General features: G+C 40.7%; 1 protein-coding gene across 1 annotated transcript in view; it reads right to left on the bottom strand.

Moving 5' to 3' along the window:
- LOC126295296 (trypsin-1-like) overlaps nt 1–13,571 on the bottom strand; it is a 198,155-nt gene that overhangs the window by 98,406 nt on the left and 86,178 nt on the right. The window contains exon 5 of the mRNA XM_049987731.1: nt 4,673–4,780. Coding sequence (XP_049843688.1) covers nt 4,673–4,780 — 108 coding nt within the window. The remainder of the gene's footprint in view (nt 1–4,672; nt 4,781–13,571) is intronic.

The following is a 13,571-nucleotide window of genomic DNA, read 5'->3' as shown; positions in this document are numbered from 1 at the left end:
ATCAGAATCGACTCCTGCCACTCTTCAGAATTGACTCCTGCCACTTTTCAGGTATCATATCTGAGTTCCATACTTTGTGAACTACTTCCACCGATTTCTGTCCCCCATTTTTAACTAATTCTGCAGTTATGTAATCTGATCCTGGTGCTTGATGGTTTTTCAATTTGTTGATTGCATCTCTTACTTCCTTTAAAGTGTGGTTCCTGAAGAGAGGCAGCAGCCTTTTCAGTAGTTGCAGGGGCAACAGTCTGGATGATTGACTGATCTGGCCTTGCAACACTAACCAAAACGGCCTTGCTGTGCTGGTACTGCGGACGGCTGAAAGCAAGGGGAAACTACAGCCGTAATTTTTCCCAAGGGCATGCAGCTTTACTGTATGGTTAAATGATAATGGCGCACTCTTGGGTAAAATATTCTGGAGGTAAAATAGTTCCCCATTCGGATCTCTGCCCGGGGACTACTCAAGAGGATGTCGTTAACAGGAGAAAGAAAACTGGTGTTCTACAGGTCGGAGCGTGGAATGTCAGATCCCTTAATCAGGCAGGTTGGTTAGAAAATTTAAATGGGAAATGGATAGGTTGAAGTTAGACATAGTGGGAATTAGTGAAGTTCAGTGGCACGAGGAACAAGACTTCTGGTCAGGTGACTACAGGGTTAAAAACACTAAATCAAATAGGGGTAATGCAGGAGTAGGTTTAATAATGAATAAAAAAATAGGAGTGCAGGTAAGCTACTACAAACAGCATAGTGAACGCATTATTGTGGCCAAGATAGACACAAAGCCAATGCCTACTACAGTAGTACAAGTTTATATGCCAACTAGCTCTGCAGATGATGAAGAAATTGATGAAATGTATGATGAGATAAAAGAAATTATTCAGGTAGTGAAGGGAGACGAAAATTTAATAGTCATGGGTGACTGGAATTCGTCAGTAAGAAAAGGGAGAGAAGGAAACATGGTAGGTGATTATGGATTGGGACTAAGAAATGAAAGAGGAAGCTGTCTGGTAGAATTTTGCACAGAGCATAACTTAATCATAGCTAACACTTGGTTCAAGAATCATAAAAGAAGGTTGTATACATGGAAGAATCCTGGAGATACTAAAAGGTATCAGATAGATTATATAATGGTAAGACAGAGATTTAGGAACCAGGTTTTAAGTTGTAAGACATTTCCAGGGGCAGATGTGGACTCTGACCACAATCTATTGGTTATGACCTGCAGATTAAAACTGAAGAAACTACAAAAAGTTGGGAATTTAAGGACATGGGATCTGGATAAGCTGAAAGAACCAGAGGTTGTACAAAGTTTCAAGGAGAGCATAAGGGAACAATTGACAGGAATGGGGGAAAGAAATACAGTAGAAGAAGAATGGGTAGCTCTGAGGGATGACGTAGTGAAGGCACCAGAGGATCAAGTAGGTAAAAAGACGAGGTCTAGTAGAAATCCTTGGGTAACAAAAGAGATAGTGAATTTAATTGATGAAAGGAGAAAATATAAAAACGCAGTAACTGAAGCAGTCAAAAGGGAATACAAACGTCTCAAAAATGAGATCGACAGGAAGTGCAAAATGGCTAAGCAGGGGTGGCTAGAGGACAAATGTAAGGATGTAGAGGCTTATCTCACTAGGGGTAAGATAGATACTGCCTACAGGAAAATTAAAGAGACCTTTGGAGAAAAGAGAGCCTCTTGTATGAATACCAAGAGCCCAGTTCTCAGCAAAGAAGGGAAAGCAGAAAGGTGGAAGGAGTATATAGAGGGTCTATACAAGGGCGACGTACTTGAGGACATTATGGAAATGGAAGAGGATGTACATGAAGATGAAATGGGAAATACGATACTGCGTGAAGAGTTTGACAGAGCACTGAAAGACCTGAGCCGAAACAAGGCCCCGGGGGGTAAACAACATTCCATTAGAACTACTGACAGCCTTGGGAGAGCCAGGCCTTACAAAACTCTACCACCTGGTAAGCAAGATGTGTGAGACAGGTGAAATACCCTCAGACTATATAAATATATATAAATAATAATTCCAATCCCAAAGAAAGCAGGTGTTGACAGATGTGAAAATTACCAAACTATCAGTTTAATAATTCACAGCTGCAAAATACTAATGCGAAATCTTTACAGACGAATGGAAAAACTGGTAGAAGCCGACCTCAGCAAAGATCAGATGGATAGGAAACAAAAGAAAAATTCGGAGTAGGTATTAAAGTCCATGGAGAAGAAATAAAAACGTTGATGTTCGCCGATGAAATTGTAATTCTGTTAGAGACAGCAAAGGACTTGGAAGAGAAGTTGAATGGAATGGACAGGTCTTGAAAGTAGGATAGAAGATGAACATCAACAAAAGCAAAATGAGGATAATGGAATGAAGTAGAATTAAGTCGAGTGATGCTGAGGGAATTAGGTTAGGAAATGAGACACTTAAAGTAGTAAAGGAGTTTTGCTATTTGGGGAGCAAAATAACTGATGGTCGAAGTAGAGAGGATATAAAATGTAGACTGGAAATGGCAAGGAAAGCGTTTCTGAAGAAGAGAAATTTGTTAACATCGAGTATAGATTTAAGTATCAGGAAGTCATTTCTGAAAGTATTTGTATGGAGTGTAGACATGTATGCAAGTGAAATATGGACGATAAATAGTTTGGACAAGAGGGGAATAGAAGCTTTCGAAATGTGGTGCTACAGAAGAATGCTGAAGATTAGATGGGTAGATCACATAACTAATGAGGAGGTATTGAATAGAATTGGAGAGAAAAGGAGGTTGTGGCACAACTTGACAAGAAGAAGGGACCGGTTGGTAGGACATTTTCTGAGACATCAAGGGATCATCAAGGGATCACAATTTAGTATTGGAGGGCAGTGTGGAGGGTAAAAATCATAGAGGGAGACCAAGAGATGAATATACTAAGCAGATTCAGAAGGACGTAGGTTGCAGTAAGTACTGGGGATGAAGAAGCTTGCACAGGATAGAGTAGCATGAAGAGCTGCATCAAACCAGTCTCAGGACTGAGGACAACAACAATGACGTTGGCTCAGGTACCTGGGGTTCCGCTGTTTGTATTTCATACGCCTGCTCATTTCACTGCTTCCTGGTGTACATTTAATAGATGCTCAAAATACACCCTCCATTTACTTAATATTGCACTGAGGTCTGTCAGTATTCCCCTGGCATCCCCTCGAAGTGCATTTGTCCTATCCTTGAAATCCTTGAACCCCTTCCTATATCCGTTTATGTCTAGGTAAAGTCCCTAATGTTTTTTGTTTTACTGTTTGTTTCCATTATTTATAATTTTATCGTTCAAGTAATCCCTCTTCTTTGCCTGTATCCTACGACCAACTTTCCTTCTCATGTTCAAGAACTCCTCTCGTTTTCTGTCTCCCATTCTATCCCAATATAATCGCGCTTTTCTTCTTTCCGCTACCAATTTCTTGCATTCCTCATCAGACCACGGTTTCCTCCTGTTCTTCTTAATTGTACCTATTGTGACGTTCGCTGCCTCTTTGATATTATTCCTCACAGTGATCCACTGTTTATTTACATCCTCATCTTGATCTTCATGTGTCCTGAGAGCATCAAACCTATTTGAAATTTCTGTCATGTACCAAAGTTTTCATCATTTAGCTTGTCAGTGTCAAACCTAACAAGTTCTGAATTGTGACACCTTGATGTTGCTGTAGATAGCTGTTGGTGAACTTTGGCAACTACAAGAAAATGATTATTTTTTATTGTTTCTGGAAGGCATGTGTTTACCAAATAGAGCAGTATGGAAAAAAGTAGTTTTCGGTCTACCTGTCCACTACTGCAGCAGTTTACACAGCAATAAGCCCCCTTTGTTACAGACAGCCCAGCAAGCATCTACACAGTGAAGTGATGTCTATCACAGGTATAATTACACTCACGGAGTTCGGGACACTGGTGACCCGAGCCACATTTCAGTGGAGTTTTTGTTAGGTCACCAGTGGGCCGATATGCAATACAGGTGAGACAATCTTCTTTAGCAGGGAACACATTAACTCCTGTCGTGCAGCCATAATCACGTCGGGAAACCTTTTCACGAGTCACCTGAGTACAAATGACAGCTCCATCAATACACTGCCCTTTTATATCTTGTGTATGAAATACTACCACCATTTGTATACGTACATATTGCTATCCTATGATTTTTTTCACCTCAGTGTATCTCAATTACTTGTAATCTGTAGAAGTTAAGACAGTCTAGGTCTATTCATCTGAAAGGAATATTTTAATCGCATGAAAAATACTTATTAGTTACAAACTACTTCAATCTTGCTTCCTATTGAATGTTTTAAGTGTTTTGGAAGTTTGTTACACTCGTTATTCCAACACAGCCTGCTGTATGCACCAGTAGTATCATGCCTTGTAAGGTGGTGATCTTTACATAAATCATAACTGAGATTGTAACAGAGCCCTTACTAACTTTTTTAAGAATTTACATTAAATGCTTACTCAGATTCCATGGGTGAGCTAAAGACAGTCTAGTAAAAACTACACCACACAAATTTACTCATAATAAAGTTTTATCATTCAATATTGCCAAAGAAGGCAAGGCAAGTATGATGGCCACAAGTTTCTCAACATAATGCTTGTGACTGCAGTCTGTTTGCCAAACTGTTTTCAGCATAATTAAAATTATAGGTGTACTCACGCATAAAATCCAACAAACTGAAAACCACTGGCACGACCCGGAATTTTGCAATGATCTGGCTGCTCCTCACGTCCGCTGTACCCAACCTCTGATATTATACCATACAATCTGCAACAAGATACAAAAATACAAATAAATTACAAAATGGCAACACAATTTTTCTATATATTACTCACACAGAATCAGAATGGGTAGGCGTGTGTGTGTGGAAGGGGGGGGGGAGTGGAAATTTTGGCCAACTCCTGATTTTTCCTTTTAGTATTCGATAAATACTGCGTTCCAGAAAGAACTTCCTTTATTTAATGTAATTTTCTGCTGAACTCTGCTCAAATTAATCCATTAAAACTGTGGTAACACATTTGTGCATTGGGTCAATTGGAGTTACCTTGCAACATGTTTAGGCCACGTAAGGCCAACGTGTCATCACACGACGTTTTTGGCACATTTGTCTTCACCTCTGCACTGAATCAAAATATTAAGAGTTTGTTGGTTTAGTGAACACTGAACAGAAAAGTGATCTGCACTTGGATAACACTTGTTTAAATATTGGTGTGCACTTATCTTACAGTTCTATTTTTTAGAGGCTACCAAAGAATTGGAAAATGAGAATTGCAAATCCAACATTTTTAATTCTCAGTTGAAAGATTCCCTTTTCCGCATGTTCATTTAATTACATACACAAGTTCCTAGCATTTGTTAAGGGTCTTTTGACAGTACTTATAGTAGCAAAGAAGGCCAGTGCTGACAGGTCTGAATATTACTGAACCGTCAACCACAGGTCATAGTACATGTCACTGTACAGAATGATCAAAGGATGAATAAATATTATTATTGGAATTAAAATACTAACATGAATTAGTTTCAGAAGACTAGAAAACTGGTAGAAGCAAACCAGTCTCGGTTCTGGCAAAATGCACAAACATATAAGGTAATTCTGATACTACAACTTACAATATGTGGTCAAAAGTATCTGGACACCCTCAAAAACATATGTTTTTCATATTAGGTGCATTGTGCTGCCACCTACTGTCAGGTACTCGGTATCAGTGACCTCCATAGTCATTAGACATCATGAGACAGCAGAATGGGGCAGTCCACAGAACTCGCAGATTGGGTGTCACTTGTGTCATATGTCTGTACGCAAGAGCTCCACACTCCTGAACATTCCTAGGTCTATTACTCTCAATGTGATAGTGACGTGGAAACGTGAAGGGACACATACAGCACAAAAGCGTATAGGTCAACATCGTCTATTGATTGACAGAGACCGCCGCCGACAATTGAAGAGGGTCATAACGTGTAATAGGCAGACATCTATCTAGACCGTCGCACAGGAATTCCAAGCTGCATCAGGATTCAAAGCAAGTACTGTGACAGTTAGGCGGAAGGTGAGAAAACTTGGATTTCTTGGTCGAGCAGCTGCTCATAAGCCACACATCATGCTGGTAAATGCCAAACGATGCCCTGCTTGGTGTAATGTGGCGATCCAATGGCAGGGTGTGGGTATGGCGAATGCCCGGTGAACATAATCTGCCAGCGTGTGTAGTGTCAACAGTAAAATTCAGAGGTGGTGGTGTAAAGGTGTTGTCATGTTTTTCATGGAGGTGGGCTTGCATTCCCTATTGTTTCGCATAGTATTATCACAGCACAGGCCTACATTGATGTTTTAAGCACCTTCTTGCTTCCCACTGTTGAAGAGTAATTCGGGGTTGGTGATTGCATCTTTCAACATGATCGAGCACCTGTTCATTATTGCACGGCCCGTGGCGGAGTGGTTACATGACAATAACATTCCTGTAACGGACTGGCCTGCACAGAGTCCTGACCTGAACTGTTTTTTAACGCCGGTTCATACCAGGCCTTACCGACCGACATCGATACCTCTCCTAACTGCAGCACTCCGTGAATAATGGGCTGCCATTTCCCAAGAAACCTCCCAGCACCTGATTGAGCATATGCCTGTAAGAGCGGAAGCTGTCAAGGCTAAGAGTGGACCAACACCACATTGAATTCCAGCATCATTGATGGAGAGCACCACGAATTTTTAAGTCATTTTCAGCCAGGTGTCCGGATACTTTTTATCACATAGTGTACCTTAAAAGACAGGTTAAAGAACGGCAGATCTACATTTTTAACATTTGTTGATAGAAAGTTTTTGACACTTGATTGTGAAACACTTTTTGTTATTCAAAACAATGTTTCCACCTCTGTGGAAAATATTGCACACACTAGTGCAGAAACAGCAACATACACTAAGCTAATGTGGCGATTTTTCTATACAAAATAAAAGGACTACTCTGTAAGTATTTACACTACGGGCCATTAAAATTGCTACACCAGGAAGATGACATGCTGCAGACGCGAAATTTAACCGACAAGCAGATGATTCTGTGATATGCAAATGATTAGCTTTTTAGAGCATTCACACAAGATTGGCGCTGGAGGCGACACATACAACATGCTGACATGAGGAAAATTTCCAACCAATTTCTCATACACAAACAGCAGTTGACCAACTTTATCTGGTGAAACATTCTTGTGATGCCTCGTGTAAGGAGGAGAATTCCGTACCATCACGTTTCCGACTTTGATAAAGGTCGGATTGTAGCCCATGGCGATTGCAGTTTATCGTATCACGACATTGCTGCTCGCGTTGGTCGAGCTCCAATGATTGTTAGCAGAATATGGAATCGGTGGGTTCAGGAGGGTAATACAGATTGCCACGCTGTATCCCAACGGCCTTGTATCACTAGCAGTTGAGATGACAGGCATCTTATCCACACGGCTGTAACGGATCATGCAGCCACGCCTCGACCCCTGAGTCAACAGATGGGGACGTTTGCAAGACAACAACCACCTGTACGAACAGTTCAAAGATGTTTACAGCCACATGGACTATCAGCTCTGAGACCACAATTGCAGTTATCCTTGATGCTGCATCACAGACAGAAGCGACTGTGATGGTGTACTCGACGACGAACCTAGGTGCGCGAATGACAAAACATCATTTTTTCGGATGAATCCAGGTTCCGTTTACAGTATCACGATGGTCGCATCTGTGTTTGGCGACATCGCAGTGAACACAAATTGGAAGTGTGTATTCATCATCGCCATACTGGCGTATCAACAAGTGTGATGGTATGGGTTGCCACTGGTTACATGTCTCGTTCATCTCTTGGTCGCGTTGACGGCACTTTGAACAGTGGACGTTACATTTCAGATGTTTTACGACCCCTTCATTCGATCCCCGCAAAACTCTAAATTTCAGCAGGATAATGCACGACTGCATGTTGCAGGTCCTGTACGGGCCTTTTTGGATACAGAAAATGTTCGACTGCTGCCCTGGCCAGCAGATTCTCCAGATCTCTCACCAACTGAAAACGTCTGGTCAATGGCGGCCGAGCAACTGGCTCGTCACAATACATCAGTCACTACTCTCGATGAACTGTGGTATCGTGTTGAAGCTGCATGGGCACCTGTACCTGTACAAGCCATCCAAGCTCTGTTTGACTCAATGCCCAGACGTAACAAGGCTGTTATTGTGACCAGAAGTGTTGTTCTGGGTACTGATTTCTCAGGATCTATGCACCCAAATTGCGTGAAAATGTAATCACATGTCAATTCTAGTATAATATATTTGTCCAATGAATACCCGTTAATCATCTGCATTTCTTCTTGGTGTAGCAATTTTAATGGTCAGTAGTGTATACAGATCTGTATAAAATTGCTTCAAGACAGCCAGACCACATGTAAAATAAAAATGTAAATTTATGTTTGTTGAAATTTTAAGTCCCTGAAAGTTATTCACCAGCTGCTTCGAAATTTTGACACAAGTTGCACTTGTAGACACACCTGTATCTATTTACATTTTTAAATACATAAATTATATGCACAAATATGTAATATTTAAAGGAGGAATGTTATTGTCAAAAATCTTGTATTGTTTTTGAACAAATTTCTTAAAAAAGTAGGTAAAAAGATGAGGGCTAGTAGAAATCCTTGGGTAACAGAAGAGATACTAAATTTACTTGATGAAAGGAGAAAAAATAAAAATGCAGCAAATGAAGCAGGCATAAAGGAATACAAATGTCTCAAAAATGATATCGACAGGAAGTGCAAAATGGCTAAGCAGAGATGGCTAGAAGACAAATGTAAGGATGTAGTGGCTTATCTCACTAGGGGTAAGATAGATACTGCCTACAGGAAAATTAAAGAGACCTTTGGAGACAAGAGAACCACTTGTATGAACATCAAGAGCTCAGATGGAAACCCAGTTCTAAGCAAAGAAGGGAAAGCAGAAAGGTGGAAGGAGTATATAGAGGGTCTATACAAGGGCGACATACTTGAGGTCAATATTATGGAAATGGAAGAGAATGTAGATGAAGATGAAATGGGAGATAGGATACTGCGTGAAGAGTTTGAGAGAGCACTGAAAGAACTAAGTCAAAACAAGGCACTGGGAGTAGACAACATTAGAACTACTCACAGCATTGGGAGTGCCAGACCTGACAAAACTCTACCATCTGGTGAGCAAGATGTATGGGACAGGTGAAATTCCCTCCCTCAGACTTCAAGAAGAATATAATAATTTCAATCCCAAAGAAAGCAGGTGTTGACAGATGTGAAAATTACAGAACTATCAGTTTAATAAGTCACGGCTGCAAAATACTAATGCGAATTCTTTACAGACGCATGGAAGAACTGGTAGAAGCTGACCTCGGGGAAGATCAGTTTGGATTCTGTAGAAATGTTGGAACATGTGAGGCAATACTGACCCAACGACTTTTCTTAGAAGAAAGATTAAGGAAAGGCAAACCTACATTTCTAGCATTTGTAGACTTAGAGAAAGCTTTTGACAATGTTGACTGGAATACTCTCTTTCAAATCCTGAAGGTGGCAGGGGGTATGAAAGGGAATCAGTGGTTGGGAAGGAGTGAGACAAGGTTGTAGCCTCTCTCTGATATATTCAATCTGTATATTGAGCAAGTAGTAAAGGAAACAAAAGAAAAGTTCAGAGTAGGTATTAAACTCCATGGAGAAAAATTAAAACTTTGAGGTTCGCCGATGGCATTGTAATTCTGTCAGAGACAGCAAATGACCTGGAAGAGCAGTTGAATGGAATGGACAGTGTCTTGAGAGGAGTATATAAGATGAACAACAAAAGTAAATCGAGGATAATGGAATTTAGTCTAAGTCGGGTGATTCTGAGGGAATTAGATTAGGAAATGAGACAGTTAAAGTAATAAAGTAGTTTTGCTATTTGGGGAGCAAAATAACTGATAATGGTCGAGGAAGACAGGATATGAAATGTAGACTGGCAATGGCAAGGAAAACGTTTCTGAAGAAGAGAAATTTGTTAACATCGAGTATAGGTTTAAGTGTGAGGAAGTCGTTTTTGAATGTATTTGTATGGAGTGTAGCCGTGTATGGAAGTGAAACATGAACGATAAATAGTTTGGTCAAGAAGAGAATAGAAGCTTTTGAAATGTGGTGTTACAGAAGAATGCTGAAGATCAGATGGGTAGATCACAGAACTAATGAGGAGATATTGAACAGAATTGGGGAGAAGAGGAGTTTGTGGCACAACTTGACCAGAAGAAGGGATCGGTTGGTAGGACATGTTCTGAGGCATCAAGGGATCACCAATTTAGCACTGGAGGGCAGCGTGGAGGGTAAAAATCGTAGAGGGAGACCAAGAAATGCATACACAAAGCAGATTGAGAAGTATGTAGGCTGCAGTAGGTACTGGGAGATGAAGAAGCTTGCAAAGGATAGAGTAGCATGGAGAGCTGCATCAAACCAGTCTCAGGACTGAGGACCGCAACAACAACAACAACAACAACAACACTGTCTAAGTTGATCTAACACTAATATTAGGTTGCCGGCTTTGCAGGCTGGGCTAGTCAGTCATACTGCATGCTGACCCAGTTCCTGGTTGTCCGTCCATCCGAAAAATTGTCCGTTTGCCTCACCAGCCGGCCAACTTGACAGCGGGAGAGGGAGCGAGTCCGATCGTGGGCGGGGGCCAGTACTAGGACCTTGTTGGAATCACTATTCCATGCCAAGTTGCAGTTGTGGGTCATCGATCACCTACGTTTTTAGTCTTACTGCGACATGTGTCTCAGGGAATTTCTTTTCTGTTCCCCTTAAATTTGCCCTTGCTTGTCTTCACCACCTGGAATCAAAACTCAAAATTGTGCAAATAGAAAAGTTTCAAGCCATCAGAGTGTTACTAAATTTCACAAAGTTAAACTCTATTGCAAGTTTAGTTCACCACATATCTATATTCGGAATTGTTGCCAATTCGCCAGACGTTTTAGCCCCTACAGGCCAGCTTGCTGTCACTGTTTTTACATTTGTTGTATTCCGAGTAGCCCCCACCATGGCCTAGATGTTGTGAAGAGGAGCATTTACTCTCTTAAATTGTTCTGGAAGAACTGTAAAATATCTTGATCTATTCCTGTTACAGTTTTTTTACGGGAATATTTCTAAGTGTTCTGTGCCTCTGTATTGACCTTGACCTTGTTGTAATACTCAAAAATTTTGTTGTAATACTCAAAAATTTTAAGGCAATTTCTAAGCCTTCTGGCACTTGATTATTGATACCGTTATAAAATCTTTTTAAAGAAAGAATTTTAAAGTACATTCTAAACCTTCTGTGTTTATTGATGCTGATCTTGTTGTAATATTTTTTAAAGAAAGAAAATGGATAAATTTCAAATCAAGTTTTTAAGCCCATTTCACTCTGATTGGAGGAAGACGAGCTAACACGTGAAGTGTTGACGATCAAATTATTATCATCAGACTACAGTAATCAAAAAATCATGGGTCCCCGGTTCAAACTAAAGGAATGTTTAAATTCTGAATAAAAATCGTCAACAATGGTGGCTGATGACTCCCCATATGAGTATCCTCATTCTGCCAAAAGCCTTGTCAAAATGGGTGGAGGAATGGACAGGGTCATGAGGATCTGTTACATGACCAGCAGTTTGGCACCGGAGTGGCAGATGTAATGTTACTATTCACAATGGAAGCACGATTCATGAAAGATTAAGGTACATTCATAGGATAAAAAGCGTTCAACTATTTAACATTATTGATGATATTCAAAATTCTGAGAAAAATAGGAGTATGCTATATGAAAACACAAATAATACACAGTATGTACAAGAACCAATTGGAAACAATAAGAACGGAAGACCGAGAATGACTTGCTACGAGTAAACTGGACATGAGGTACAAATGTAGTTTTCCACTTCTGCTGTTCAATCTATACTATGACAGAAAAATCAGAGGCGAGATTAAAATTCTGGATGAAAGAACATCAATGATTAGATTCACTAATGACAATGCTATCCTCAGAGGAAGTGAAGAGTTACAGGACTGTTAAATGAAATGACCAATCTTATCAATACAGAATATGGACTGAGAGTAATCCGAAGAAAGATGAAGGTAATGAGGAGTATCAGAAACCAAATTAGCAATAAATGTGGCATCAAAATTTGTGGCCACGAAGCAAAGAAAGTTAAGAAAATCTGCTGCCTTGGACGCAAAATAACATGTGACAAATGAACCAAAGACATTAAAAGTAGATTAACACAGACAGGGGTATTTCTGGTCAAGAGAAGTCAGTCAGTATCGAACATCGGCCTTAATCTGAGGAGTTTATGTTCAGTACACAGCGTAGTACGATAGTAAATCATGGACTGTGGGAACACCAGAAAATAAAGAGTGTTGGAGTGTTTGAGATGTGGCATTATAGAAGGGAGTTGAAAATTAGGTGGACAGATAGGCTAAGGAATGAGGAGGCTCTCCACAGAACAATGATGAGTAGATGTAAATTAATGCAGATGAATAGGAAAAAGAATCCTGTAATATTTGAATACTCCATTAGTAGTGTAGCCTCCAACAGAGGCATTTCATTTCAACCCTTCTGAAGCTGCCGAAGGCGTTGGTGATGGGACTGTGAAGTGGAAAGGTGAATGGACAAGCACTGCTAAACTGAGACCAGGCATATCTCACCTACTGACAGGCACTGTAGAGCACTGCATAGAGTGTTTGTAAGAAAATCACAAGAAATTGCTGGAATGAATCAACTGTGAGTTCCAAAATGCCACCAGCTGACTGTGCAGAGAGGATTCAAAATAATGGCATACAATGATTGAGCAGTGCCTTGTGAGCTACACATTTTTGTAATAGATGCTAAGTGACGTTCGAGATGGTACAAAGAGATGTAACTGGACGGGAGATGATGGAGTAAATGATTTGGAGTTACAGGTCACGTTATACCCTGTTGCGATCTGGTGGGAGAGTTCAGGTATGATAAACGTCTTGAGAATATTACCTGCCATAATGTGTAGTGCCAACGGTGAAGTACAGAGGAGCTGGTGTTACTGTGTGGGGGTATGGTTAGGGTGTGGTCCCCTTGTTGAGGTGAAGAAAACGCTAAATGGAGATGGCTATAAATACATTTTGCAGCACACCCTCCCTGCCATAAAGCAAGATGTGTGAGGCACAGTTTATGGACAATAACATTCTGAAATGGACTAGTCTGCCCAGATTCCTGATCTGAACCTAACAGAATATTTTTCGAGCAAGTTAGAATGTCAAGGTAACTCCAGACCCAAGCGTACATCATCACTGCATTGTCTGGTTTCAGCTCTTGAGGAAGAACAGGTTGCCATTCCTTCACAGACACATCACTGAAAGTGGAGCAGAGTCCAAGTTGTCAAAGGTGAAGGCTGGACATATCCTGTATTAACATCCACTAGTAGATGTCTAGATATTTTTTATCTGGGTGGTCCGCCCCCGGTAGCTGAGTGGTCAGCGTGACAGACTGTCAATCCTAAAGGCCCGGGTTCGATTCCCGGCTGGGTTGGAGATTTTCTCCGCTCGGGGA

The sequence above is a fragment of the Schistocerca gregaria genome, chromosome 11 (genome assembly GCF_023897955.1).
Source record: "Schistocerca gregaria isolate iqSchGreg1 chromosome 11, iqSchGreg1.2, whole genome shotgun sequence".
Classification (NCBI taxonomy): Eukaryota; Metazoa; Arthropoda; class Insecta; order Orthoptera; family Acrididae; genus Schistocerca; species Schistocerca gregaria.
Note: the sequence above shows the minus strand (reverse complement) of the source record. Positions and strands in the feature narration are given on the sequence as shown.